The sequence below is a fragment of the Oscarella lobularis genome, chromosome 3, assembly GCF_947507565.1.
Source record: "Oscarella lobularis chromosome 3, ooOscLobu1.1, whole genome shotgun sequence".
In the NCBI taxonomy this organism is placed as follows: Eukaryota; Metazoa; Porifera; class Homoscleromorpha; order Homosclerophorida; family Oscarellidae; genus Oscarella; species Oscarella lobularis.
In genome coordinates this window covers 3,531,352-3,556,375 of record NC_089177.1, presented here as the reverse complement: position 1 = coordinate 3,556,375, position 25,024 = coordinate 3,531,352, and the positions used below count along the sequence as shown (strand labels likewise).

At 48.3% G+C, this 25,024-nt stretch overlaps 9 protein-coding genes and 3 long non-coding RNA genes across 15 annotated transcripts; 6 read left to right on the top strand and 6 right to left on the bottom strand.

Moving 5' to 3' along the window:
- Nucleotides 1-38: 38 nt before the first annotated feature.
- LOC136185488 (uncharacterized) lies at nucleotides 39-2,104 on the bottom strand. The gene is made up of 8 exons (XM_065972636.1): nucleotides 1,828-2,104; nucleotides 1,487-1,771; nucleotides 1,297-1,439; nucleotides 760-1,242; nucleotides 592-708; nucleotides 491-538; nucleotides 239-427; nucleotides 39-190 (listed from the first exon to the last, which is right to left on the bottom strand). Exons 1-8 carry the CDS (start codon nucleotides 2,063-2,065, stop codon nucleotides 56-58), a joined length of 1,638 nt encoding a protein of 545 aa, XP_065828708.1. The 5' UTR covers nucleotides 2,066-2,104; the 3' UTR covers nucleotides 39-55.
- On the top strand, nucleotides 1,692-4,964 carry LOC136185489 (glutathione synthetase-like). Its single transcript, XM_065972637.1, has 12 exons — nucleotides 1,692-2,437; nucleotides 2,505-2,577; nucleotides 2,632-2,780; nucleotides 2,833-2,958; nucleotides 3,015-3,095; nucleotides 3,148-3,240; nucleotides 3,294-3,363; nucleotides 3,417-3,538; nucleotides 3,601-3,670; nucleotides 3,731-3,812; nucleotides 3,865-4,066; nucleotides 4,117-4,964. The coding sequence occupies exons 1-12, from the start codon at nucleotides 2,196-2,198 to the stop codon at nucleotides 4,247-4,249; spliced, it is 1,443 nt and encodes a 480-aa protein (XP_065828709.1). The 5' UTR covers nucleotides 1,692-2,195; the 3' UTR covers nucleotides 4,250-4,964.
- A 1,011-nt stretch (nucleotides 4,965-5,975) lies between these two features.
- On the top strand, nucleotides 5,976-8,391 carry LOC136184769 (N-acetylgalactosamine-6-sulfatase-like). Of its 2 annotated transcripts, none has more exons than XM_065971739.1 (6): nucleotides 5,976-6,180; nucleotides 6,391-6,556; nucleotides 6,627-6,918; nucleotides 6,968-7,504; nucleotides 7,557-7,675; nucleotides 7,732-8,391. In XM_065971739.1, exons 2-6 carry the CDS (start codon nucleotides 6,440-6,442, stop codon nucleotides 8,290-8,292), a joined length of 1,626 nt encoding a protein of 541 aa, XP_065827811.1. In that variant the 5' UTR covers nucleotides 5,976-6,180; nucleotides 6,391-6,439; the 3' UTR covers nucleotides 8,293-8,391. The 2 variants fall into 2 exon arrangements, with proteins under 2 accessions (XP_065827811.1, XP_065827810.1); XM_065971738.1 differs by having other exon boundaries at nucleotides 7,554-7,675.
- Nucleotides 8,306-12,253, top strand: LOC136184767 (translin-associated factor X-interacting protein 1-like). Of its 2 annotated transcripts, XR_010669425.1 has the most exons (19): nucleotides 8,306-8,437; nucleotides 8,485-8,619; nucleotides 8,675-8,935; nucleotides 9,012-9,146; nucleotides 9,330-9,399; nucleotides 9,449-9,506; nucleotides 9,559-9,595; nucleotides 9,653-9,708; nucleotides 9,764-9,871; nucleotides 9,922-10,033; nucleotides 10,082-10,143; nucleotides 10,192-10,281; nucleotides 10,338-10,626; nucleotides 10,681-10,845; nucleotides 10,894-10,977; nucleotides 11,031-11,183; nucleotides 11,233-11,336; nucleotides 11,391-11,703; nucleotides 11,750-12,253. XR_010669425.1 is itself a non-coding variant. In XM_065971735.1 (18 exons), exons 2-18 carry the CDS (start codon nucleotides 8,494-8,496, stop codon nucleotides 11,608-11,610), a joined length of 2,130 nt encoding a protein of 709 aa, XP_065827807.1. In that variant the 5' UTR covers nucleotides 8,306-8,437; nucleotides 8,485-8,493; the 3' UTR covers nucleotides 11,611-12,253. The 2 variants fall into 2 exon arrangements, 1 of the variants encoding a protein (XP_065827807.1); XM_065971735.1 differs by having other exon boundaries at nucleotides 11,391-12,253.
- On the bottom strand, nucleotides 12,224-13,440 carry LOC136184775 (uncharacterized). Its single transcript, XR_010669428.1, has 3 exons — nucleotides 13,152-13,440; nucleotides 12,886-13,092; nucleotides 12,224-12,841 (listed from the first exon to the last, which is right to left on the bottom strand). It is a non-coding gene; the product is annotated as an uncharacterized lncRNA (long non-coding RNA).
- Nucleotides 12,890-14,287, top strand: LOC136184771 (regulation of nuclear pre-mRNA domain-containing protein 1B-like). The gene is made up of 7 exons (XM_065971742.1): nucleotides 12,890-13,063; nucleotides 13,120-13,249; nucleotides 13,303-13,407; nucleotides 13,466-13,604; nucleotides 13,675-13,798; nucleotides 13,845-14,020; nucleotides 14,077-14,287. The coding sequence occupies exons 1-7, from the start codon at nucleotides 12,916-12,918 to the stop codon at nucleotides 14,218-14,220; spliced, it is 966 nt and encodes a 321-aa protein (XP_065827814.1). The 5' UTR covers nucleotides 12,890-12,915; the 3' UTR covers nucleotides 14,221-14,287.
- On the bottom strand, nucleotides 13,638-14,659 carry LOC136184773 (uncharacterized). The gene is made up of 4 exons (XR_010669426.1): nucleotides 14,498-14,659; nucleotides 14,041-14,441; nucleotides 13,754-13,970; nucleotides 13,638-13,698 (listed from the first exon to the last, which is right to left on the bottom strand). It is a non-coding gene; the product is annotated as an uncharacterized lncRNA (long non-coding RNA).
- LOC136184772 (uncharacterized) lies at nucleotides 14,292-15,702 on the top strand. The gene is made up of 8 exons (XM_065971743.1): nucleotides 14,292-14,458; nucleotides 14,513-14,588; nucleotides 14,650-14,683; nucleotides 14,734-14,786; nucleotides 14,835-14,906; nucleotides 14,963-15,008; nucleotides 15,057-15,137; nucleotides 15,193-15,702. The coding sequence occupies exons 1-8, from the start codon at nucleotides 14,310-14,312 to the stop codon at nucleotides 15,435-15,437; spliced, it is 756 nt and encodes a 251-aa protein (XP_065827815.1). The 5' UTR covers nucleotides 14,292-14,309; the 3' UTR covers nucleotides 15,438-15,702.
- LOC136184768 (retinoic acid receptor RXR-alpha-B-like) lies at nucleotides 15,422-18,291 on the bottom strand. The gene is made up of 8 exons (XM_065971737.1): nucleotides 17,983-18,291; nucleotides 17,721-17,934; nucleotides 17,260-17,640; nucleotides 16,976-17,205; nucleotides 16,634-16,900; nucleotides 16,319-16,580; nucleotides 16,098-16,265; nucleotides 15,422-16,031 (listed from the first exon to the last, which is right to left on the bottom strand). The coding sequence occupies exons 2-8, from the start codon at nucleotides 17,740-17,742 to the stop codon at nucleotides 15,715-15,717; spliced, it is 1,647 nt and encodes a 548-aa protein (XP_065827809.1). The 5' UTR covers nucleotides 17,743-17,934; nucleotides 17,983-18,291; the 3' UTR covers nucleotides 15,422-15,714.
- Nucleotides 18,038-21,080, top strand: LOC136184770 (retinoic acid receptor RXR-alpha-B-like). Of its 2 annotated transcripts, none has more exons than XM_065971741.1 (5): nucleotides 18,038-18,341; nucleotides 19,300-19,539; nucleotides 19,772-20,183; nucleotides 20,243-20,382; nucleotides 20,507-21,080. In XM_065971741.1, the coding sequence occupies exons 1-5, from the start codon at nucleotides 18,101-18,103 to the stop codon at nucleotides 20,854-20,856; spliced, it is 1,383 nt and encodes a 460-aa protein (XP_065827813.1). In that variant the 5' UTR covers nucleotides 18,038-18,100; the 3' UTR covers nucleotides 20,857-21,080. The 2 variants fall into 2 exon arrangements, with proteins under 2 accessions (XP_065827813.1, XP_065827812.1); XM_065971740.1 differs by lacking the exon at nucleotides 18,038-18,341 and adding an exon at nucleotides 18,832-19,194.
- Nucleotides 18,416-20,419, bottom strand: LOC136184774 (uncharacterized). Its single transcript, XR_010669427.1, has 2 exons — nucleotides 18,781-20,419; nucleotides 18,416-18,726 (listed from the first exon to the last, which is right to left on the bottom strand). It is a non-coding gene; the product is annotated as an uncharacterized lncRNA (long non-coding RNA).
- On the bottom strand, nucleotides 20,489-25,024 carry LOC136184766 (nuclear pore complex protein Nup93-like). Its single transcript, XM_065971734.1, has 24 exons — nucleotides 24,842-25,024; nucleotides 24,608-24,788; nucleotides 24,418-24,549; nucleotides 24,294-24,368; nucleotides 24,149-24,238; nucleotides 23,959-24,098; nucleotides 23,768-23,903; nucleotides 23,604-23,710; nucleotides 23,469-23,534; nucleotides 23,338-23,415; nucleotides 23,203-23,290; nucleotides 23,050-23,149; nucleotides 22,913-22,989; nucleotides 22,713-22,827; nucleotides 22,534-22,651; nucleotides 22,394-22,469; nucleotides 22,288-22,332; nucleotides 22,115-22,231; nucleotides 22,010-22,054; nucleotides 21,874-21,950; nucleotides 21,693-21,810; nucleotides 21,475-21,629; nucleotides 21,362-21,410; nucleotides 20,489-21,300 (listed from the first exon to the last, which is right to left on the bottom strand). Exons 1-24 carry the CDS (start codon nucleotides 25,012-25,014, stop codon nucleotides 21,181-21,183), a joined length of 2,478 nt encoding a protein of 825 aa, XP_065827806.1. The 5' UTR covers nucleotides 25,015-25,024; the 3' UTR covers nucleotides 20,489-21,180.

Below are 25,024 nucleotides of genomic sequence, written 5' to 3'. Positions count from 1 at the left end.
GACAACAGACATTCGTTCGGTTGTGTTGTGTTGCAGTGTCAATAACGGTCTTTCTTTATTGTTTATAAGAAGACGTTTTAATTAAAAAAGGTTCAATAAAAGCCTGTTCTAAATTTTGAGAATTCCCGTAGAGTTTTCCCAGCGCTTCGAACGTGTCCAGTTCGGCTTGTTGTCTCAGACGTAAGCATTCCTATGAATAATTTGTACTCTTATACTGTTTGGGCACGTGTTTACGCACCGCTGCTTGGTTGTATTTGTCTCTAGTGTCTTTCAGCAGAGATTCTCGTGGGGGATAAATGGTTGGGCTTTCGGTTGGAACTCGTGGCTTCATTGTATCACAAAATGCTACACCACCACTTGGCTGGAGTGGGCTCGTGTCCCAGAGCGCGCGAAATAGCCTCATTTCAAACGCAAGAATCAACTTTTCCTTTGCAGCAAAAAGGTATACATTATAAATATTTGGAGTCTGGTCCCGCTCCCATTTACCTACCTTCTCAGTTTTGTGCTTAGTAAGCAAACGTTTTAGCTCAGATTGAGTCTAAGAGAAGAACCTCCGTTTGTGTCCAGTCGATAGCAATTAATGCATTGTACCTCATTGCAAGATTCGTTGGGATTTACCAACGTGTAGTTCTTAGTGAGAAACAGAGCCTCGCTAAAATCCCACTCATCCGCAATTTTTTCAACCCAATCATCAAACCGCTTTCCAGTCTGACGGCAAAGTAAATTTCTACCCAATACACTACCTAATTGAATTCTTACCCACTGCTGAACGAGTCGTTTTTTAGGCACAAGGGTTGGGGAATAATTAGGGTTGGTGGAAGTCTTCTTTGGAGAGGAAAGGGGCGAGGAAAGAGGCTCTATTTGCTCTACTTCAGGCAATAGTGCCACTGGGCTTTCCTCTTCTCCTTCATCTCGCCTGTGTCCCAGTATTTCTCCCAGGACGAATCCCTTTAGATGTTCCGCATCAATAAGAGGAGAATCATCCTCCGCGAGAATGATCTCTTTTGAATTCTCTTCGCGGGGACTTTCCTCTCGCGTTTTTAATTCCTCGTGGTCGAGAGGCGTGCAACACAGATCGCTGCCGTCGGAAATCGAATTCTTTTGCCGGTGCGATTCCTTTTGGAGAAGACGTTGAACTAGATCGGTTTGATTCATCTCTTTAGCCAAGTCTATTGCATTCTGGCCCGCGGCATTTTGAATACGAGAGTCGGCGTCTCCAATCTCAATCAAAATAGTCACCACCTGTAACAGGTATATATTATTTTAATTAATGACTGTGATCTCTCTCTCTTTTACCTCATTGTGACCGTTTGTGATGGCATCTTGAAGTGGAGTGATATCATCCATTCCAAGGGCATTTGGATCAGCTCCATTCTCCAATAAAATCCTAACAATTTCACCGTGTCCGTGATTGGCCGCCTCGTGCAATGGGGTCCATCCTATATGTGATTATATGACGTCATCAACAATTCGTTATTGAATCAACCTGCGTGATCTCCGCAATTGATTTGCGCGCCTTGTTCAATCAACTTTTGCACGGCGTCCGAATCGCCTCTGATGCAGGCGACGTGTAGTGGCGTCTCGCCGCGTTCGTTTCGCTTGTGTATTCTCCAGTTCGTTCGTTTACCGCCTATTTTAATACGGGAACTCGATCGTTCGCTTCGCCGATTCGCTGTCTGATTCTTCTCGTTCGCCGTCATTTCCAGCAGCAGGCTTAACTGTTGGCGCTCCGTTAGACCGCTCGCGATCGAAATTGGCGCCTTGGGGGACTCTAAAAGGACGAGGGGTGACGACTCGAGGCCGGATCTCGTTCGAGGCGACACGCACCGAAATGAAGCGCTTTTCTTTTGCAAGCGTGAGGCACTCGCGACGGCGTCGAATCGTTCGACCTCATAGACACCGATTTCGGCGTCGTCTCCAGCCCAGTCGAAGGTGTACGACCACTTTCGGGACACGGCGTCGACGATCGACGCTTTCGCGACGATTTTGGAGTCTTATCGGTATTCGAACCAACGTTTCGAGTCGGCATCAAAGCCGACTCGGTCTCGCACGCGTCAATTTCCATCGCAGGAACGAGTCCTCGCGTATTCGTTTCTCGCGCCAAAGTTCGATGCTGTAGCGCGTTAGATACGACTCTGGAAGAGCACGTGACAGGATCTGCACCATTCTGCACTCACGTGCCTTGAATTGTTATCATGGATGTGAGCGAAATCGTAAGGAAAGCGAAGCTGTTTGCCCTTCACCATCGAATCGAATTGCTACAAGATCCCAACGTAGCGGGACCCGATCTGAGCGCAATTTACGCTCCCTTTTGCCTTTTTCCTACACCGTTTCCCCAATCGGAAATGGAGTATGCAAAATCACTGCAAAGCGACTTTTCCTTGCTTCTCGATCGCGTCAGCATGGATACGAAGTTTCTAGTGGAGTCCTTGACGAAGTAGGGTACCGCCTACTTTATTGTAATAGATGTACGTCACGTGCGAGCTGATTCTTTTATTCTTTAGCGTTGCCGCAGCAGATGATTTCACGGGAAATTTAGTCGAAATTTTAAAAACGACGAGTAGAGAATCTGTGAAGGTGTGACTTGCTTTTCTTTTCTGTGTGACGTCACCTTTTTTTGTTCTTTCTCAGAGGCCTGCTTTGATATTGATGAGATCGGATTATATGTTGGAATCGAAAAAGAAAACCGGATGTAGTCTGACGAGCTTGCAGCAGCTCGAATTCAACATGATTGCTGCTTCACTTGGCGGAATTTCCGAACGAATGCCTTTGCTTCATCGGTACGATAAAACCCCTACGTTTAGCAATAAGATTTATTCAGTGTCTTTTCAGCTATACATATAGTCTTCTTCATGGCGGCGTATCAGCGGACTATGAAGACAAGATACCGTCTAATTTTGTAATTCATGACTTCACTAAAGGATTAGCGGTCGCTTTCAAGGAGTACGGGTCTCCCAAGTAAGGCGGACATGTCTGGGCTCCGCGACATAGCGAGGTATACTGTTATCATAAAGGGCCGTTATTGCTTTTATTACCGAGCCACTGGAGAGAAATATCTTTGATATATTTGCAATGGAACTTGACTTATACGAAAAGTAGGCCCCATACATAGTAGGAATTCCATGGTGATCATGACGTTTTTGCTAGCTATTCCATTCGCTCTATTCTTGTCCCTTTCGATGACATCATTGAAGGAGGTACAATGGAAGCAAAACTAGACGACGACAAGAAATTAATTATGTATGTAATCAAACGCGATAGGCTGCGAACTTTAGTATTGTTATTATTTTTAGCGGAACAGACGAAGTTGCCGTGTGCTACTTCCGAGGCGCTTTTCTACCAAAACACTATTCCACCAAAAAGGCAGAATAATGAAAAAGAAGTCATTTAATCATTCTATAATGTTCTTTGTTTAGCACTGGGAGGCTCGTTTACTTTTGGAACGGTCAAAAAGCATTCAGTCACCGTCTGTCGCACTTCACTTGACTGGCACCAAAAAAGTTCAGCAGGAGCTCTCCAAACCAGGAGTACTTGAAAGGTAAAAAGACTCTAAGATCTCTAATGCTGAAGTATCAATATGCAAAATTTATATTTGTCTAGGTTCGTAGACGATTCTGAATTGATCAAGCGTCTCAGGGCTACATTCTGTCGCCAATACTCGCTAGCTCGAGTAAGAATTAATAGTGTATACATACTTTGCAAGTACCTTTGAATCTCTCTTTCAATTAAGTGTTGCGAGGGTGACGAGGCTACTGCAATGGCCTTGGCTTGTCCTGACCAATACGTCTTGAAGCCACAAAGAGAAGGCGGAGGTCACAAAATTTACTGTAGCAATGGTGGCAAAAAAGAATTTCTTTGGTATAGGAAATAATTTTTTTGATGACTGTCTGAAGAGGAAACTGCTGGAGATTGATGGCACGAGTGAGAGGAGCGGATTTGTGCTAGTGGAACGAATACGACCGCCCACTAGTAAGAATTACATTATTCGGTACGGAGAGCCAAGTCAGACTCAACTGCAAGAAGTGGACGTTGTCGATGAATTTGGAACGTATGGAGCGTATGTGAGGTAAGACGCGCGCTCTCGTACAATCTCGGCAGAGGCTCATTTATTTTTAGAAATGGAGAGACTGTCTGTCTAAATGAATTTTGCGGATATATGCTAAGGTCCAAAAACGTGAAATCTAATGAAATAGGAATTTTGGCTGGCCTTGGAGCTTACAATTCCTTTCTGCTGGAAAAGGATACATAGATAGATCTCAGGTCTTATATTTGCTGACACGCTTAAATGTTTTCTTAGTTTTTTTAATCACTGTGAAACATGCGCAAGACCAAATGACGTCATCACGTCACGAGCTCGTGTCCTTTCTAAATCGTCAGCAAAAAAAATGAGAGTGAAATTAGGCGCCGCATAGGTCCCGGCGACGAGGAAGAGAAGAAAGGCGATCGTCCATGTTCTAAATGGCTGCAGATCTGTCGAAACACGGCGGATGAAAAGAGTTTGAAGTGGAAAACGTACATTCAGCCGGCCACCGCTCTGCGAACGCACGAACGGCTCGAGAAAGGGCTCTCGCAAGTCGACAACGAACGCTTCGCTTCTTCTTCTTCTCACGCTCGACGAAGGGCAAGATCGGCGAAAAAATGACTCGGAGCCCTGTCGAGAGAGTAGAACGCGTTTTTGGAGCGAGCATCGAAGCGAGTCGTCCACGACGAGCTCGTGCGCAGCCTTTTCCAGCCATTTCACGTAGAAGCCAATCCGGGAGTGCCTCGCGGCTACACGTGGAAAGATCGATCGAGGCAGGCGCTCGCTGAAAAGACGGCTTGCAAATGCGAAAAAATTCAATCGAATGCGTAGTCTACACACGTGCATAGACAGACAATTAGTTTCTAACTATAAAATCCTTTCTTGAGCGGCTTTTCGGCTCCATCGAGCCGATGTCCTCACCTTGCATGTAGAGCGCCTAAAAAGAGAGAAAGATAAAAACTGTTCTATTTGTCCGAGTACGTACCTTTTTGCGAGGCGTTCGTATTGGCATAACCCAGGCCACACCACGTGGAGGTTCGAACGCAGTTAGTGGCCCAAAAATGTTGAGAGCGAGACCTTGCTTCATAGGCCCAATCACGACCGGTACGGCCTGGATCGAGAACGGCTCTCCCACACCGTCCCCCCGACCGCGTCGTACCGGGGCCTCATAGAGGCCGTAGTCTTTCGGGTGGATTGATGACATTTTTTCGCAAGAACCGAGACTACCGTGTCGGGAGAGGATTTACGAAGCGATTGCCAAAGTCCACCAATAGAAGGTCAGCGTTTTTTGTGTCCTGGGGGTCAGGTCATCTTTCGGGTATAGATTGCTAATCCGAGTGAGGAAATGCCACGAGACACTGGGCCCCCACACGTTTCTTTGGCGGAAAGTGACATACCTTAGCCAGACGCCCCACTCGGCTTAACGCGAGACGCCTGACTTCGCAAATCGAAGCCGTCCACGACCTTTATGACCCCCAGTGCCGATCTTAGCGTCGCAACGCCCATCCACTGTGCCTAGCAGCTTCAGTAAGGATCGACAAAAGACAAAACGCTTGATGACCAACGATCAGCTTCCCCAGCTCACGATCAACCTCAAGGGTTCAGCCCGTTGGCATCCCCCACCCTAGCGCAAGACTGAAGATTGGGCGGTGGCCCAGTCGCTTTTATATCGAAGATGATGCAATAGCCAAAGACATCATTTATGTGATCAATTCACCAAGGCAACGATACGCTGATTTGCTGCTGAAATTCGCGCCAATTTTACACGTGCTCTTTACGTCACCTAATCCCTTCGATTTGGCGCTAGAAACATGGCAGCTCCTCGTGTTCGAGCGATTCGCCGACCGCGTGTATTTCTTTTCGAAGGGTCTTCGTTTCGCGCGCCGCAAGTGAAATTCCCGGCTGCAAATCTGAAATTGCGATGCTACACTGTGATTGGGCGATTTATGCCTTCGCGATCGGCCTCAGGACGATTTAGTTGATCGAAGACGTCGTTTCGGATGGTCTTGGTGAAGAAAAGGAAGAGAGAGGAGGAAAATGAGCGAGCATCGTAACTTCCTCGCCGCTCGAAACAGCATGCATGGCGAAGACGAAGGAACTGCGGAAGAAGGACGAAATAATGTCAATGATCAAGCCTCGCGGGAGCTAGCTCGATCGAGGTACAACACGAACGGGGGGCCCCTTAGTCGTTTCGACTCATTTTACGCCTTCAAATCGATTCGTGCCGTTGCGAGACACGAGAATTAATAAACCCGGTTAGAGAAAAAAGGGAGAAGGGAAGAATGAAATTAAAATCAAAACATTGCAATGCTGACAGATCCTAGATCTTATTTTTTTGCCGAGGCGCTTAATTAAATATTTTCTCTTAGTTTGTTGAGTCGCCATGAAATGCGCAAGACCGATTGACGTCATCACACCATGTCTCCAATCGAGCTCGTTCTCCTCTTATCGGCGACCTTCCTCATCGCCGACAGCTATGCGACGCCTAATTTCATTGTCATTTTAGCAGACGATTTCGGCTGGGGAGATCCTCAGGTTGGAAGAGAACAAAGTCGATCTCCCAAACGTGCTCCCTTCAAGATGGCTCCTCCCCCCTCTCCCCCAGGTCTTCGGTCATCCGACGACGAGCACACCGCGTCTCAATCGCATGGCCGCCGAAGGCGTCCGCTTCACGCAAATGTACACGGCGGCGCCGCTTTGCTCGCCGTCGCGCGCCGCTCTCCTCACCGGTCGACTTCCCGTGCGAAACGGGGCCTATCGAAACGACAGCGCACTTGGCTACAGTCTCGGCGTCGACGCCGTATTCGCCGACGATAGCGTCGGCGGTTTATCGCTCGACGAAGTCACGATCGCCGACGCGCTGAGAAGCCAGAAGGGATACAAAACGAAAATGATAGGTCATTAGAGAAGAAATGGGAGATTATGTATTTTTAAATGAATTTTTAGGTAAATGGCACTTGGGTCAAAGGCCTCAGTATCTTCCCACGTCTCGCGGTTTCGACGAGGCGTACTTTTCTGCTTTTACTCACGGCGAAGCGTTTACTTACAATGGGACAACGGCAAGATGTCCTCTCATGCACAACACGACTATACTAGGTCGTCTTGCCGTTGATCACGCGGCTATTTCCCCTGGCGCAAAGACTCAGAAGGCTCAACATACTTACATTCCGTTCGACTGGCTCACTCCTATGTACACCAGCGAAGCTCTGAAATTCATCGAAGAAAATCGAGCCAATCCGTTTTTTCTCTACTACGCTCCCGACTGCACTCACTTACCCGTTTATTCGTCGAATGCCTTTAAGAACAGTTCTATTCGCGGCGAATATGGCGACGCGGCCGCCGAAATGGATTGGTCGATTGGACAGATTATGGACAAGCTCAAAGAGATGAATCTCGAAACGAACACCATGGTATTCTTTGCTAGCGACAACGGACCGGCACTGTACGAATCATTAAAAAATAGAACGGGAATAAAAACACCAGGTAAACACTTCTTCAAATTATTGATGCTAATATTAGTTTTTGTTACAAGGAGTTCGTAAAGACGACGTTGGATCGGCTGGCTTATTGCGCGGTGGCAAAGCGACTACGTGGGACGGCGGCTTTCGAACGCCCGGCATTGCTTGGTGGCCAGGCACTATCAAACCCAATCAAGTACAGTAGGAAAATTCAGTCTACAGAGTATGTACCATGGTAACGTTTTTGCTTAGGTATCAATGCAGGTTTCTAGTCTCATGGACATCTATCCTACTATTATGGATTTGGCGGGTGCAAAAGTGGAACAAGATCGAATCTACGATGGACTAAGTTTGGCGAATTTGATGACAGGCGCGACGGACGAGACGTCAATCAACCGTACTCTCTTTCTGTATCGAGGCGACACAATGTTTGCCGCTCGACGAAATGAGTATAAAGCCCATTATCTGACTTGGGGGGAAATATCTGTTTCCGTGCCGCCGTTGACTCGTTACGACGGCACACCGTGTCCGGATTATCAACGAGAGAATTGTCACTGCACTGTTGCCAGTAGCCAGCCGCTGCTCTATCACTTGGAGCACGATCCGAGTGAGGCTTATCCCATCAGCGAGAAATCGGTTGAATATGAGACGGTTATGAAAGCGATTGACGAGGATGTGAAGGCTCACAAAGCGAAGTTGGTTCCTGCCAAGGCGGAGATGAATATGTGTGATCCTCACTTTGCGCTGTGGGGATCGGATCTGCCGGTTCCCGCGAGCAAGGTCGGTTGGTGTTCTGCACGTCCAGGATGCTAAGTACGGAAGCAATATTTTTTTTGTCTAATCTGCATTTTTTTGAGCACGTCATCTATCGCGCGCGCTAGCTTTGGTGCCAAGGAAACGCGCAAACCTCGATCTTCTTCTTTCCTTCCGTTTGCGAAGTTCCCTCTACCTAGACAAGGTCAGAAAACACTTTATGAATAAATATAGTGAGCAGAATTCTTGTAGACGTCCAAAATGGCCGACGCAAGTACAAAAACGATTCCCAAAGCATCCGACAGCTCTCGCAAGCGCTTCGGACCAATTTACAAGCTAAAAGGAGATCAAAACCAATACGCCTTACCATCGAGACTAGCACTAAAGGCAAAAAAGCGTGGAATCGACGCATGCGCTTCGGTAACCTTCCTTTATTCCGTAGCCGGGTCTAGAAGGCCAGCCAGGTGAGCTGGATAGTTGGCCAGTTCACGGCGTCGCTGCCGTGACGTCATCGCTGTCTTTGGGCCAAGTTCATCGGCCCAGATCAATGAATCGAGACAAGGCGATCGAGCCGTCTGGAGCCGAACTTCCAGCGTCCATAATACCGAAACCGCGATTTTTGAGTCAACTCGAATCGTACTTGGAAAAGGAATTGAAAATTTTAGAATGTCCCCCACAGGGGCCCAATCCATTGAGACTTCAGGTAAATTAGCACGTCAAATTTAATTAATTAATTAATTAAATAATTAATCCTTTTTTAAAAATTTCTTATTGGACAGGTTCATCGCGAGGTCTTTGAGTATCTAATGGAAGATTTCAAGACATACAAACCCCTCATGTCAGCGATAAAGAACGAGTATGATTTGATTGTGAGATGGCAAGAGGAGGAAATCGAACGACTACAACCGCTACAGGTACCGCAAGGAAAAGAAGAAATTCGAAATGAATTTTTTAATTGCATGTATATAAGCACGCGTCTTTTGTCTTGTCTGTGTATTTTACCTGTGAGATCAGGAGTCTGTTTCTTGAAGTCCACGTCGGTGTGAAGAAAGGCGTATTTGAGACCTCCTTTTTAATTAATAACTTGCCTTTTTTAGACCGCTCTGAAGACGGTGGAGGAAGAGTGCGAGAGACGAATCATGTCCATAAGGGGAGAAGAAAAAGCCGGTATGGTTCCACGTGAGCATGTACCAACGCTGGACTGTCTTGCTTTTAGATGTGTCTAATTTGAAGCAGGAGAACAAAAAATTGTGCAAGATCATCGATTCCTTCAAGTAGGGGAATAATCTCAGAAAGCGTTGACCTCACTAACCCTTTTTTCTGTAGCGACGAAAAGGCTTCGTTACAGGCTCAAGTTGACAAAGTAGGAAGGACTCTACTTAGAGAGATATATATTATCTTGCAAGTCATTCGCGTGTAGCTCACCGAAGAACTATCCACTGCCTATAGACAGTACAGAGACGAAGCGGATGCCAGGCGAGTTTCAAAGCGCTAGCTAAATAAATTTAACGAGACGAAAGAATTTCCCCAGAAAGCTGCTGATAACGGAAATCAACGAGCTTCGATTTCAACAGCAGGACAGCGGAAAAGGCCACGCAAATGACGACGAAGATCCAGTGCTATTAAAAATGATGCTCAAGTATAATTGAATACAAAGAACCTATGTGTGTTGATGTCTGATTCTCATAGTCGAGCGCGTGAGGATTTGAAACGATGTCAGCAGCGACTTAACGGCGTTCTGGCGGATTATCAGGACGTCGTACCGAGGCAGGAATTCGAGCAACTCGAAGAGAAAGCCAATGTACAATTGCAGAAACTTTTTCTCAATAAATTCCTACGCGTACCTTAGGCACTGGCTGAAGAATCGGAAAAAACGACGAACGACTTTAAGGCACTAATGCAGGAACATAGGCAAGGAGGGAGACAAAAGTGTTTATTAGTGAAATATCTTTGTTGTAGCACTCTGCTTGCCGTTCACAAAGAGTTGCTGACTCAGCGCGACAAGTTCGCTCACGAAAACGAGCTCTTGAAGAGAAGTTCGACCCCGCGGTAAAGAAAACAAGAAACGATTTTAAAACGCTAATCGTTTTTTTTGTCTTGCGCAGACCTGAGTGGGATAGATGCGCGGATTTCGTCGAGGGCGGCGCGGAAAAGTGGCAAGAGCTCACCGACGGTCGAACGAGCGACGAAATCGTCGACGTTCTCGTCGCTCAGCTTACGGGGAAAAGTCTCGAAGACGTCCAACAGGCGGAGTACTTCGAAGGGCAGGGAACTGGCGACGAAGTGCCGAAGTATTTGAAATTCGAAGGGCAAGTGAGAAATCGGCATCTGGGAAAGAAAGAGATTTTGCAATTGATCAATGAAGTGTGGGAAGCGAGATCTCAACAAAAACAGGTTTGGTGAGCCGGTTTTTTTGGGGGGCGAGGAATATGGAGTTTTTTTGCCCAGGAAAATGTTGATAGTTTTGGCAATTTTGTCTACGCGTATCTTCAGCAACGCTTCGTCGAACCGTCGCTTGTCGCCGAGTGGGGCTACAATCTTCACGACGCTTGCGCGCGATTGGCTAATCGAGATGAACGAATCGACTTGTTTGAGCGAATCCTCGGCAATGAAGTAATTAAAAAAAAAGTTTTTTCTTCTTTGGACAACATTCGTTTCTAGGTACTAGAAGACGTCTATCATCGGCAAAAGCGAAAACAGGACAGTCTCCTAGAAGCTCTCAAGAAAACGGACGAAGGAAACAAGGTGAGGTCTTAGGGATAGAAGGTAGAAACGTTGAGGGCTGATTGGATGGTCAGGGCACCGTGTCAAAGGACGAGCTCACCTCCGCTCTTTCGTCTGTCTATGTGGCGAAATCTCAAGCGTCTGTCGCCGCTCTCGTGCAAACGGCTGAGGAAATGGCAGCATCAAAAGAATCTGATATTATCGACTATCAAGAATTGTTGACAGAAGTAGGATATATATAAAAATGTCAGTTTATTGTATACATGTTCTCTTTAGACTGCTAGTAGCTCTTCGCCGTTTTTGGACGCTCTTCGTAGTCAGGACAAATCCGAGCAGAGTGAACTGGTGGCTGATGTTATGCAGGCACTCGAAGGAAAAAGGTCAGATGCTATCATCACATCTATAACCTATTTTATATATTCATTGATTTTCAGTGAGGTGACCGCCGAGCAGTTTATGGGAGTTATTCGCTCCGTGGATCCGGCGAAAAGTGAGGCGGATTCGAAGATGATTATTGCGTACGTTTTCAGTGTGACCGCTGTGGATGACGTAGCAAGCGTACAGGTGACTCTCGACGTAGCAACAATTAGTGCGCAGCTTCAGTCGGGAGTTTTTGAAAGATCGGCGAGTCGACACGGCCGGTCTATTGAATGATTTAGAAATCAAACTATTATTATCCGGGCTCTACTGCGGAAACGTCGAGATGTGGCATCGCAACGCTTTCCGCTTAAGCCATGGTGATCAGAGGTTCGAAACGCATTCGAAAGGGACAGTACTTGCAATGTGGCTGCAGGAGGAGTCCGGACGGCGTGAGAAAAGCAAGGAAGTCTCGTTTTCGACGGTGGGGACTTTCTTTGGGCGCAGCTACGGCTACGCGCAAGGGCTAGCGCGTTTGGGCAAGCTGTTTAGGCATTATTAGAGGGAAGTTTGATGAAGAACAGTGCCGGGCGAGGGTTCTTTCAGCAGCGTCCGGTGCGACCAGCTACAACTGGGAGGCTCCACGAAATGCCGAAGAGGAGAAGAGAACGTTTTTGCATGTTTTTTTGCATGAGAGTTGCATGCGCTTTTGATCTCCAGGTATGGAGACAGAAGCAGACATCGGAACTCGCGCCGCGAATCAGTAACCACATTAGACAGCAGTGTTTGTTGTTATTAACGCTCGTTTTTTTAGGAGTTGGGGTCCTGAGCATGACCCCGTGGATGAAAAACTGCTCTTGACGGGGTCCTGAGCAAGACCCCGTGATCAAAAACTGCTCATAGATAAGGCGAAGGACGGTCACTTTATTTAATAAATTGGAAAAAAATGCACAGAGTTTCTCCTTGCGTTTCATGCAGAGGCAGTTTTGACGGGGTCATGCCCAGGACCCCTGCGAGGCAGTTTTTGATGACGGGGTCTTGCCCAGGACCCCAATCCTAAAAAGAAACACTTAGCCCAATATAGAAGACAATGAATTTTGCTTACCAGATAAATCATTGGATGAAGACTCCCATAGCTGATGTGTGCCTGCACTGTCATCTGAAACGAGTGCAGGCACGTCTTTGATTTAGGCATCGTTCTCCTAGGGAGACTGCAATAAAGATGCAGCCTCCGTGGAGATTCACGCCGTGAAAATTGGGCAGTTTTTCTGCTCAGGGCCGCACAACCGCTTCAGCAGTTGATGTAGGCCTGCCCAGGAGAGTTGGCAGTTTAGACGTTATTGCCTCATACCAAAGGAGGCATACAGGCAGTTTAGGTGATTGCAGCTATAATTAGGCTGCAAATCACCGCGATCCGTTGGACCGACCCGAGGACGTTGGGACCACGGTCTACCTCTTCCACAAACCAAACCTCCCATTGGCTGACAAATTCAGGGGCGGGTACCGTAGCGTCAGTCCGCGTGATCGTCTAGACCATTAGATATATGAGATCAGACCATATAAGGTGCTTACCGCAAAACGCGCGCTAGATGCCAAATAGCGATGAGTTTCTCGCCTGAAAGTTTCGAGAAGAAGCTCAAAGAGCTCAACATGTCGCAGCAGAGTATTCAAACGCTGTCCCAGTGGGTCGTGCACAATCGCAAACACGCGAAGACGATCGTAGAAGCGTGGCACAAGGAAGTCATTAGCGGTAAAATTCCCGCAGCGAGGAAACGCTTTCTAGAAGCGATAGAACACTGCGCTTAGCGAAGGAAAATAAGAAGCTAACCCTTCTCTACCTGGCCAACGACATCGTGCAGAATAGCAAGCGCAAGGGGGCCGAATACGCCGTCGAGTTCGCTCCCTTTCTCGCCGAAGCGTTCGAGAACGTGTGCAAGTACTTACGGGATACTTGGGGTCCCCGTAACCATTATTGAATACATAATTTAGGTTCTGCGACAGCAGCGTCGAAAAAGCGGCCAACCACGTGCTAGATATCTGGGAGAAGCGGGGCATCTACACCGCGAAGCAAATTGCTTCCTTTAGACCAAGAAGTGACTCCCAAACCCTGATATCAATCAATTATTAATTTTTACCTTTTTATTTCTATTGGCTTTACGCCACCCTTTACGCCGCCGATGCCCCCTCAGAAAAAGGCTCGCATTGTCGAAGAAGAATTTGAATTTGAATTCGAGGAGTTAGATGAAGGCGTGGACGACGAAAGCGAAGGAGATGAATCGAGTGACGTCATGGTAAGCCCAGCCAACGTCAAACGCACACACACACACACACACACACACAAAGTCCACGACGTCCTTGTAGCGACTCATGGAAAAAATGAAAAGTCTAGAAAATTGCCCATCTCACGATTCAACAATTCGACTTGAAATCGCGAATTTACCCGAAGAAATTTTTAGCTCCTCTAGCGTCGAGAAAGCTGCAGATGGTACGTTATTTAATCGATTAATTATTTAATTTACCTTTTTTATTAGATCGCGATGAACTGGATCGCATTAGGAAAGACGTCCGACATGCCGAGTCGCTGTTATCTCGCTACAATCGACAGCTGAATGCGGAGGTGAAAGATCGTCTGGAAATGATTGGAATGCTGAAAGCGTCTATAAGACACCACAAAGCGGAGATAGGAAAATCAGAAGAGAGAGTGGTGGTACGGGGGCGCGGTTTTACCTTGTGCTGCTACGATTTTTCTCTTCTTATGCGTAGCAACATAAGAAGAAAATGGCTCAGATGGAAGGTGTCAAAAAACAGCTTCAGTCGCACTTGGATAGTCTTCCCGATCTCTCGCAACTGCCTGGAAACTCGGCCGGACTTGCTCCCTTACCTTCCGTAGGAGATCTGTTCAGTTAGAATTTTAGAATTACCGGTAGTTTTTTTTTTTCATGACGTAGTCGAAGAACGTGAGGTGAATCTCTTAGCGCACTTGCCTCCTCGACGAAATGAACGGCGACGGCGACGGTCCCTCGCAGCCGCTAAGACGCAGCGACCGCAAGCGACGCGCTACCGAGAAAGCTGCCCCCTTTGAGCCCAGCCCCAGCACAAAGTGGACCCAAAAAGAAAAGCAACGTCTGCTGGAAGGGCTAACGATGTAGGAAAACTAGCCAAGCGATCGGATCTTTTGCCCTACCTTTGTTTCATATAGCCAAGGTGCGAAGACAAAGTGCAGCTACGACTGGAGAGCACTCCAGAAGCGTGTGGGAACCAAACCGATGGACGAGGCGAGTCCCGGATTCTACGGGGAGGGTCTAATTAAATGATGAAATTTTCTGTTTCAAACAGGTGAAAGTCTATGTAAAGCGGATTACTCAGAGGGGTACATATTCTGCTCAGCTACAGCGCACCTTAAAATAATGCTTTCTTTAGCAAAGCAGATGAAATTGGACAGCAACCGCAGCGACAAGCGACAGCCCATTGACGCAAGTCATCGATATATGCATAGTTAAAAATGTGGACTCTGTGTATAGGAATGGCTTGCAGCGGCCGAACAACTGGGATCTCACTCTTCCAACGTTCTGACACGCAAATGCTTTGCCCAGGTAATTAAAAACAAGGGTCCCTCCCCCTCCCTCTATCACCTGTACCTCTTACGCAGCTCTTGACCATCGCAGCAGCAGAACCTAGACAGAAACTAGATGTTGGTATGTGTAAAAAAATTACGAGGGTAAATCTGATTGTTCTGATACTAGCTACACCTAACTATGATACAATATATGCCTACCTTGGGGCCTTACTGCAAGGTGATGCCATACCTGATATTGAGCCTGTTGGTAGGTTACTTACACAGATGCCAAAAATAAGAAATTAATTATTTCTTATGTTTAGAGTCAGTAGTGCTTTTAGACCTCGTTCAAGATCTCCTCTCGTTTCTGCAAAGTCGATGCATTAGCACCCAGTGTACCCTTTTACGGAACGCGTACAGGAGCGCCACCAGTCAGGCGGACAAGGAGGAGGAGGGAGGAAGTGCTGCGATGCCAGACGAACCGAGCACCGCCGCCGAATCCTTTCAGCTGTTCAACCCCTTCAAAATTCCAATTCGTCTGCTAACACCAAATCAGAAACAGAAATAGTGAATTAACGCATATCGGGAGACAAAGGCACAGAAAGAACAAAAACAAACTGAGGGTCCGCTATTTACACACAGACGCAGTCTATTAGCAAAAGTCATTCTAAAATCACTAACAATAATAATAATAATAATAATCACACCCTAGACCTAACAAACGCACGACACCACGTAAAAGAAACCGGTGCACTAGAGTACTAAACTAAAGTGCTAATAAAGAAACAAACACTCAAGATTTCACTCACCACCCGATCGTCCCCCCTCCCCCTTTTTTTTTCAACTTACTGAAACATCTGACTCTCGTCTCGAATTCTCGGCGGCCAGCTCACCTCCTCCTGACTCTGTAGCAAATAGTGATCGCCGTTCATAATCGACATGAGAAGAGAGGCGTCGATTCGCGTCTCTCCTTCGTTGACGAACTGTTCCAGACGAAGTTGTTCCACCACTTCGGCGCCCAGCTCGACGAGCGGCGGAAGGAGAAGCATCAGTTCGCCGAATCGTCCGATGTCGCCTTTATGTTGCGTGTACTCGAGCAAGGCGATGTGTCGTTTTCGACGTTCTTCGCGAACGAGCATTGCATTGCGAACCCCATTCGCTTCTATAAGCAAAAAATTAATCAAGAAGGTTATTTATTTATTTATTTATTTATTTATTCTCATCTCGCCTGGGTTGAATAGGAGAATTTCCTTCAATAGAGCCCACTCCCTGTCGTCGATTACGAGCAGTTTGACGGCTCCTGAAATTTTCGACAACGTCATTGCCGTCACTGCGGCAACACCCGAATTTTCGTGACCCGGTTCAAGAAGCTTTCCCGTATGAAGCTGAAGAGCACCTAGAGAAGGAAAGAATAAAGAAAATCCACATTTCTCTCTCTCCTTAGCAAACCCTCTAATTTCGCAGATCTCAAGGCTAAGCCCAGCATGACGATTTGCACGACAGAAGCTCGTAGTAACGCTTTCTGATCCAAAGGAAAGAGCCGATCGAATCCTTCGACGGTTTTCGCCCAGTGAAAGAGAAAGATGATGCGTTGTTTGAACGAGTCGAGGACTTCTTCAGTTCTCGCCAGGTGTTCGCTGTGCGGCGAGCCGGGCGAATGCGCGCTCGCCGCCATCTGGGAATGATGCATGAAAGCCTCCAAATCAAAACCCTAAAATTCGTAATTTAAATTTTTTTCGCTTGTTTCGTTTTTTTTCTCGTTACATCGCCGCCGCCGGTTTGAACGTGCGCCGAGTGAGGCGAATGAAGTCTCGGCGAGGGTGCGGGACTTGGCGACGGGACGGGACTCGCGTGCGGACTCGCGTGGTGACTGTGCATGGGCGTGTTGTGCGCGCTGTGGAGAGGCGTGTGCTGCGGGGTAGCGTGCGCGCTATCGGTCGGCTGAAGAACGACGGTGGGCGTCGTGAGACACTCGCTCACCGCCGAATGCATCATATAGTCGTCGACGTCCTCCGCTTTGATGTCGCAGTACTGTGGGGGGAGGTGGGCGGGAAAGGGGAGGGAATGAAAGAAATATTCTACGCGTCCCGTATAACGCGTTTATACCGGCATGAGATGATCAACTGGCGGCACGACGCCGTTTCCCGCTGGCGGAGTCAGATGGTTCGCAGCGGCGGCGATTCGCGAATCGCCCGTCGCATTGAAATGAAAAGCGTTGAATGCGGACGCCACGGAGACGGGCGGTTGCTGGCGAACTGGAGAAACGTTCGTCGGCGTCCGACTCGGCGACGACGGGCGACTGTTTCCCGCCACCGAAGCGCGATGAAGTTTTACGGCTAATTACACGAGAGCGTGATTTTCGCGCGGGGGAGGCGCGCGCGCTAATTTACCTTCGACGCGCATTCCCACTTCGAGACATTTTTGAAATCGGCATTTCTGGCACCAGTGCCGAATTCGCTTGTCTTCGCCGATAGGGCACTTTCCGTTGTAATTGCACGTGTATCGCTTGGTCATTTGAACGCTTCGACGAAAGAAACACTTGCACGCTTCGCAGCTAATCGCGCCGTAGTGCTTGCGTATGCCCGGCGAGTCGTCGCCGCACACCGTGCAGACGGACGGGCGTTCTGGCGTCACGCTGCGACTTCGTCGCGGCGAACTCGCCGAAAGCGCCCGTTGCTGCTGATGGACGGCTCCTCCACCGCCTCCTCCCCCCGTTAGATGCGATTGCTCGAAGGGAACGACGATCGGTCCTTCGATGTCGTAGCCGACTCCTTTCGGGTGGAAAAAATTTTTATCTCTTCGTTAGGTCCGCTGCTATCGGCCCCAGAGGAACGCGATAGGTGTTTCTTACCGAGACTCTTTTCAGACGACATCTCGGGTGGTTCGTTATTCGACGGGCGTTCGCTCTACCTACGCTGGTGCCGTCAAAGATGGCGACGTATGACGTTCCCCCACGTCACACATACCAGCTTCTATGGGTATCCCGTATAAAATCGGTTTCTAGCAATTTGCCAAGCTTTCGCAGGGGCTCCAACCGAACACATTATCTTAGAATTCGTGTAGAGCTATAGAATATGGCTAATTTTATGCTAAAACTCCACAACACGACTTACAAATTTAATCTGATTAGTGAACAATGCACAGAGAATGCTCTCTCCCATTCGACGCACGCTAACGTCAGGACTCGTCGCTGTACGAGTATTTGGAGGCTTTCGCTAAGCGTCTCTAGCGATGGACGTCCCGTTGGAAGATCTAGATCGCATTCCGGAACTCATGGTCTCCGGCGACGAACCTCTCTTCGATGACGACACACTATCGCGTCTCTCATCTCAATCGTTTTCGCCGTCGACCGATCTATCAGGTTTGATTGATAACGACGAAGTGACCACACCAAAGAATGCGACGACGTCGATGTCGCCGAGCCCGCCGCAACCGAAGCAATCGCGATCGCCGGAACGACTGTCGTCTACATGTGAGTCTCGAAAACCGAAAGTCTAGTACTGTAGTACTAAGGGGGATGTACGCGCTTGTGACGACACGCAAACGCCGCGCTATACACTGTAGTACTATTTCTCCAACCGGCGAAAGGATAGGGGAGATGAAAACAAATTACCGTAGCACGTGACCCGCAGAAGTTTCCCCTCGGTGGGCATTTTTCCCGGTGAGGTCACTCAAAAGAGAAGCGAACCATTTCTCGTAATCAATTAGATTCGCGAGACCGGGCGCGTGGGCTAGCCTAGATCCTTCCTTCCTTCCTTCCTTTCACCCATACGATAGAGGAAGAGGGGTGCATCCTGTCAGCTGATTCTTCGAATCGAACGCGAGAGAGCGCGTCAACGCGCAACAATAGGCGTGTCCTACGAAAATCAAATTGCCGATGACACAACCCACGCGATCGACGATCAGCGTACATATATAAACCCCCGTCGCAGACGTCATAGGACGTGGAGGCTCGCATGCAGCGCCCTATACGTGCACGCTCGCGCAGTTGATCCGCACTCGTTCCATGGCTTCAGATCGAATGGCCACGGGCTCCTCGCTACCGCCGCCGCCACCCTTCTCCCCGTCGCCGCCGCCGTCGTCGTTCATACAAGACATATTTTCCCCCCGCCCGCCACCGTCGCCGCCGTCACCGTTCGTACAAGATTTACTACTAACCCCTCGCTCGCCGCCGCCTCCCTACTACAATGTTTCGTACCGACCACCACCGCCGCCGCCGTCGTCTACCCGTCCCGTTGCCGATTCCCTATTGGCTAAGGCTCTACAAGCCAATTTCAAATCGTACAATCAGCTGAATTCGATGTTCAGCTGGTATTTTGCCCACGGTATAATATTGGGGACCCCCGTTGATAGTAGCAAGGGTTGTCGCCCCAGTATCCGCCCTTTAAGTTGTTACCGTGATCTATCTTTTTATTTCTTCGTTATGCTAGCGACGAATCCGGCGAGTCCCGAAGATCAACTGTGTCTGGTCTGCGGTGATAAGTCGTCTGGAAAACATTTTGGTGTGGTGAGCTGCGAGGCGTGCAAGAGCTTCTTCCGGCGCTCCGTCCGGCAGAACGCGCGCTATTCGTGTCGAAACAGTCGCGACTGTCCCGTCGAGAAGCACACGCGCAATCGATGCCAATTTTGTCGTCTGCAAAAGTGCCTGCGAACGGGAATGAAAAAAGAAGGTAAGTAGCCGGAAACGGGGGGGAAAGAGAGGGCTCGGGGTCACGTGCGCGCAGCAGTGGACCGAGATCCGGTCTCGTGTTGCTTATTTGCTCGGCGCCCTTTTCGATAAGGATTCCCTGCATAGTAGGAAGCTAAGACTGTTTACGAGGAAGCTAAGAGTGACGATTTTGACAGATAGACCCGCCTAGAATTTACGCAACGAAACCCTTACGCGCGTTCCCTTCTAATTAGCCGTGCAAGAAGAGCGAACGGCAAAGAACAAACACACGCAGCCGGTGTTCGTTCCGACGCCCGGTTTCTCGGCTCCTTACCATCCCGAAGTGCCGCCCGTCTACTACGCCGATGAAAATCGAATTACGCTGCCCGTTCTGCTCGCCGCCGAAGACGCCTTCTCGGAGAACGGCGTTTCTATTGATACGACCCGAGTGGGCGGTTATCAGGACGTCATGGAATCGACCAAGTATCAGATGTATCTTCTCATCGAGTGGGCGAAGATGTTGCCGAGTTTCATCAGTCTCTGTCTCGACGATCAGGTGCGTCTGCTCAAGTCCGCTTGGAGCGAATTGCTCATGTTGCGCATGGCTCTTCGCTATTCGCCGCTCGACGACACAATCGTTCTCGCCAACGGAACGGCACTTCATCGGTAGTGGGGGAAAAAAAAAAAAGATCGCCTACCCCTATATTTCTTATTCTTATTTTCAGCAACTTATCCAGCGCCAGTAATCCCGAGATAGGCCGTCTGGTCGGTCGCATCATTGACGAAGTCGTCAAACCATTCAAATTGATGGACGTGGATCAGGCGGAAATGGCCTGTCTCAAATCAATCGTCCTGTTCAACTGCGGTGAGTTCCCGCCTCTCCATCTGCATTATTCCTGCCAATTCCGATAACATTTGATTTTCCCCCCTCCCCTTCCCCCCCTCTTTCCCTCTCCCTCCCCCGCCGCTTCCCTCCCTTGCCGCTTTAGATGTGGTCAACCTGCGCGAACCGCTTCGAATCGAAAACTTGCAGAATCAAACTCTCGCCTCGCTCGAGGACTACATCAAGGGCCAATATCCCGATCGGCCTCAACGTTTCGCTCGCATTCTCCTCCGTCTCGCCTCCATTCGCTCCATCAGTCGCGAATCAATTAAATACATATGGCAGAATCCGATCCAAGGAAGCTTTCGCGTTGACAGTTTCATTTTGGAAATGATTGATTCCGACTACTCGCCGTCGCCGTCGTCCGCCCCCTCCACGTCGCCGCTAACGACCCCGTCTCAGCCGACGAACGTTGGTCCGACGGGAGGACCGGCAGATTATTCTTCTTTCAATTGAGGAGAGGGAGCGGTGACGGCGACGGCAAAAAACGACTATCGAAATCGTTTAAAGTTAGTCGGTTCATACTAGACATTTATTGTCGTTTTCGTTTCGTTTTGTCTGTTTTTTGTCACGTTGTCTCTTTTGGATGTTTCGTCTTCCGTGTTTTTTTGCTGGCGTTTCGATTTCTTTCGTGTTTAGGCAAGTTTTTACCGACAACTTTTTTTTGGCGATTTCTCGTGCGTACACTCTAGACTTTGAACTTCCGTTTTGCATAGTTTGGCGTAATGCCGCTCGTGCATGCACCCCCCCATTCCCTTTCCCCCTTAGTACCTTGCCCTTTCAGTTCATTAGCGCTTCCAGTCGGACGAGTCGCGCGTTCGTGTCGCCAGGCATTCGATACGGAACGAGGCCGGCGAACGTGATCAGAGCACGCGCTTGGCGACGCAAATCGGTCAAATGCTAGAAAAAAACCCCACCCGTTCGCGTATAAAGGTGAGAAAAGCAACGCGCGGTCACGCACTTGGTGAAGAGCGCTGCTATTATCGCGCATTGGACTTCGAAGGGCCGATCTGGGGGGGGAATATGATTCGCACATCATTCTTTCTTCGCGAAGAGGAAACAAAAAGAACTTACTTCGCTTCCTTGTAGCCGCCGTAGAGAAGATTCATAGCGGCTAATAGAATGTCCGACAAATTGTGACGAATTTCGTCGGACAATTGGCGAAAATTCGCGAGTTTCGCTTCCACTTCGTCAGCGTCGAAAGGCAAAAGCTTCAAGTCGCGCAGCGACTGTAAAAAGAAAAAAAAAACGAGCGTGCACGCAACGCGAACCAAACAATACTCAATTCTCACCGCGAGCGCCTTTCGTCTTTGATTGGCAAAACACAAATCAAAGAAGTCGAGCAGATCGGCGAGAAGATAAAAAGTGCTCAAACGATGATTCGTCGCCGAATGACCCAGCGCTTTGTACCTGTAAAAAAATAGCGCTATACATGTATAGTCCCCCCTTTTTCGTCGTCTATCGAACGCGCACCTATTCGCAATCGCTTTTCCTAACCCTTTCAAACGATTTCGTTTTGATTGATCGCCGCCAGGCGGCAATGCGACGACCTGCGCGCGGAAGAATCGCGATCTCCTAGAGCCTAATTTCTGATGTGCTATCTATAAACCTGGCTTAGTAATCCGTTCAACGTTCGAAGCGTTTCGTCGTGTTTCTAATAAAAACGCGCGAGTTGTAAAAAAAACCGCCGCGGCATCTTCATTTTTTCACTTACGTGGGCGAGATCGTAGAGACGAACGGCGTCTTCAAAGAGCCCATTCGTTTCGGCGTCTGTCGCGACGACGTCGATAATTTCCTGAACGTTCACTTTGAATCTGTCAATGCAACCCGGCTGGAATGCGAAGCATGCCAAGTATGATCCATCAATCAATCATGTCTCTACACTACCTTACGACTCCCGTCCGATTCCAAACGACCGAGAAGCGTTTCAAACTAAAAAAACACGATCACACTTCCATTTGGGACTATAATAGAATCAGTTCATGCACCAGACCTCTCTTGTTTCCAGAACAAGCTCGCTAACGCATTGAACAAACAGATCGGCTTTGCCTCGAGGCGACTTGAATTCTCTGACGTATATAGAGATGTATGCATTAGCCTAACTTTGTTTGCGCTGAACCGCACAGAACCGACTTGAGTACGTAATAGTATTGAAGCGCTTCGCGGGGATCCGTGGCGGCGAATTTATGCGTGTAGCGTACGACGAGTTGAGCCAAATTGAAGCGCGGCTCGTCCGCGTCGTCTCGATCAACTGGTGAAAATTTTGACGTGAAATTGCACGCGCGCGCGCGCGCGTGTGCGTAAATTATTACGAAGTGGCGCTTGAATGCTCTCGCTCGCGTTCAAAACGCCGGCGTCGTGGAGAGCGATGGCAAAGTGAACGGCGTGCGATCGATGCTGTTCGACGCGCGATAGGAATTCCAACGCCTGCGACAACAACCGTTAGTTCGTTGCTATGGCCACCTGTGGCTCGACTGGTTTTGGCTACCCCATATGATAACAGGTTACGTACCGCTTCGAATTGAAGGCTGAGTAGGAGGACGCGAAAGTAGAGGAGAGGCATTTGGGCGGCTTTGAAGTGCAACTCGCCTACAGAGAGCGACTCTTGTTATATGGAATTTTTTTTTAAAAAAAACGAGTCTACTGCACCGTATTCTTCGAGCAGAGTAGACTGCAATTGGGCAAGTGACATATGATCCTCCGACTTCGCCGCGTGCAATCCTTCGCTGTTTGGCTGCACCTGAGACAGCTGCAAAGAAAAACAATATCCGCCTCAAAAAAAGATTCTCATATAAAACATACTTTGATCCACATGTAGTCGTCCGTTTTGACGGCGACATCCGAATGATTATTTTCCGGTTCACAACAGCCAATCACGCAGTACACGGCTCTAATACTCACATATTTACGTCTATCAACAAAGCGACAAATTTCTACTTTTTGAAGGGATCGGGATGCGTGCGAATCGACTTTCTATAAAGCGTTCTAATCCTATTCAAAGCAGGCGCCGGCAACCTAAAAAATTGCTTACGTCACCTCCAACGGAATTCATCCGAGGAATGACTTACCTCTCGCCCTTTTCCATACACCGAGCGTATTCCTGCATGAAATTCGTAAAATCCCCTAATGTGCTTCTAAAGACACACCCCAAAACAAGCGTTAAATTTATATGCGATTCGTAAACATTTAAGTAACATACTCACCTCATTTTAATGGCAATTTGTACAGCAGCATCCAAATCTCCACAACGCATGCAGTAGTATATCGCCGGCCACACGGGCGGCCCATCATCACCGTCAACTCGACCATCCTATTTTAGTGAAATCCAACTTTTGAAAAGGGGGAAGTGGTGTGAAGGATCTCTCACCTCAAAGCCGGTCTGCAAATCTGGTGGATATTTCAATTTCAAATAGCTTTTCACCAGTTGAAAGGTTCCGGGTTTTCCTCCCAATTCGGCGCGCAATAAATTTCGACTTACCATCTCCATCATGAAATCTCTATATCTGAGAAAGAGAAAAATGGAGCGGAAATTTGGACTCTCGGAAATTTCAGCCGAACCGCTTTTCCAAAAACGATTTCGCTTCGTGCAACAGTGCCATTTGAACGGCTTCCGATTGTCTTCCGGTAAGATGCGGGTTTGAAGGCAAATTCTGAATTTCCAACATTTGTGCCAGAAGACGCCAACAGTCGTGAATATCCTGCCAAAAAAAGTTGAGAAAGAAAGAACAGGCTGGGTTTGAAAGCAAACCTTGTCATTGAATTTCTCTGCAATGTCTCTCAACTCGTGAACCAAACTGTGCTGAAATCCGTTCATGGCATTCTCATTTCGAATAAAAATCTACGAAAAATATTGACTCAGAAAATAAATAGGTACATTTCTTTGTTATTTCTACCTGTCTAGCGTAGGCAATTTCAACGTTATTCAAACTGCTTCGACCCTGCCTACTCAAAGGCGCAGGATTAAAGCTCTAAAAATTCGCCAATAAGAAAATATCCATTAATCGGTCACGCCCCCACCTCGTGCTCCCCTGGTAAACTCAATGTAATATCTTGACCCGTTCCAAGTAGCGACGATAGTATCTGCTGCTTCTCCTCTTCCCATTCCGATCGTATGCACTGCCAGTGATGTCGTTCCGCCTCTTCGAAAGCCTAACCACGTGTCAAACCACGTGGAAGCGCGCGATCTCGGAATCTCGTTCTTTTTTACCGCTTTTCGAGACGATTCGATGGCGGTTAGTAGTGCGTTCTCTCTTTCGTTGCGTAAAAAGCCTTCGATGTCCGTATCGCGAACCGCCGAGAGCGGTTCGAACGATTTTACGGCGCTGAGGCTGTCTAGCTTCTGCGAAAGGCGCGGAACGTCGAATCCGCGCGCGCCGAGTAGGATGGATCTATTGTCGACGATATTCGATAGATGGAAACGTGTTTTCGCTCTATTTCTTACGCTCGAACGTCGGCTGATTCCGTTTTTGGTGCTCCAGTTTTTTCCCAGAGTCGCTGGCCGGCCGCCGCTATTTGCGATATGTTTCTCTGAACTTTCGGGATGTCTCCGACGGGTCCCATGTCCGCTGTGAGACGCTTGGCACTCTCCAGCAGCTCTTGAAGCGAATCCGCCATTTTTCAACCC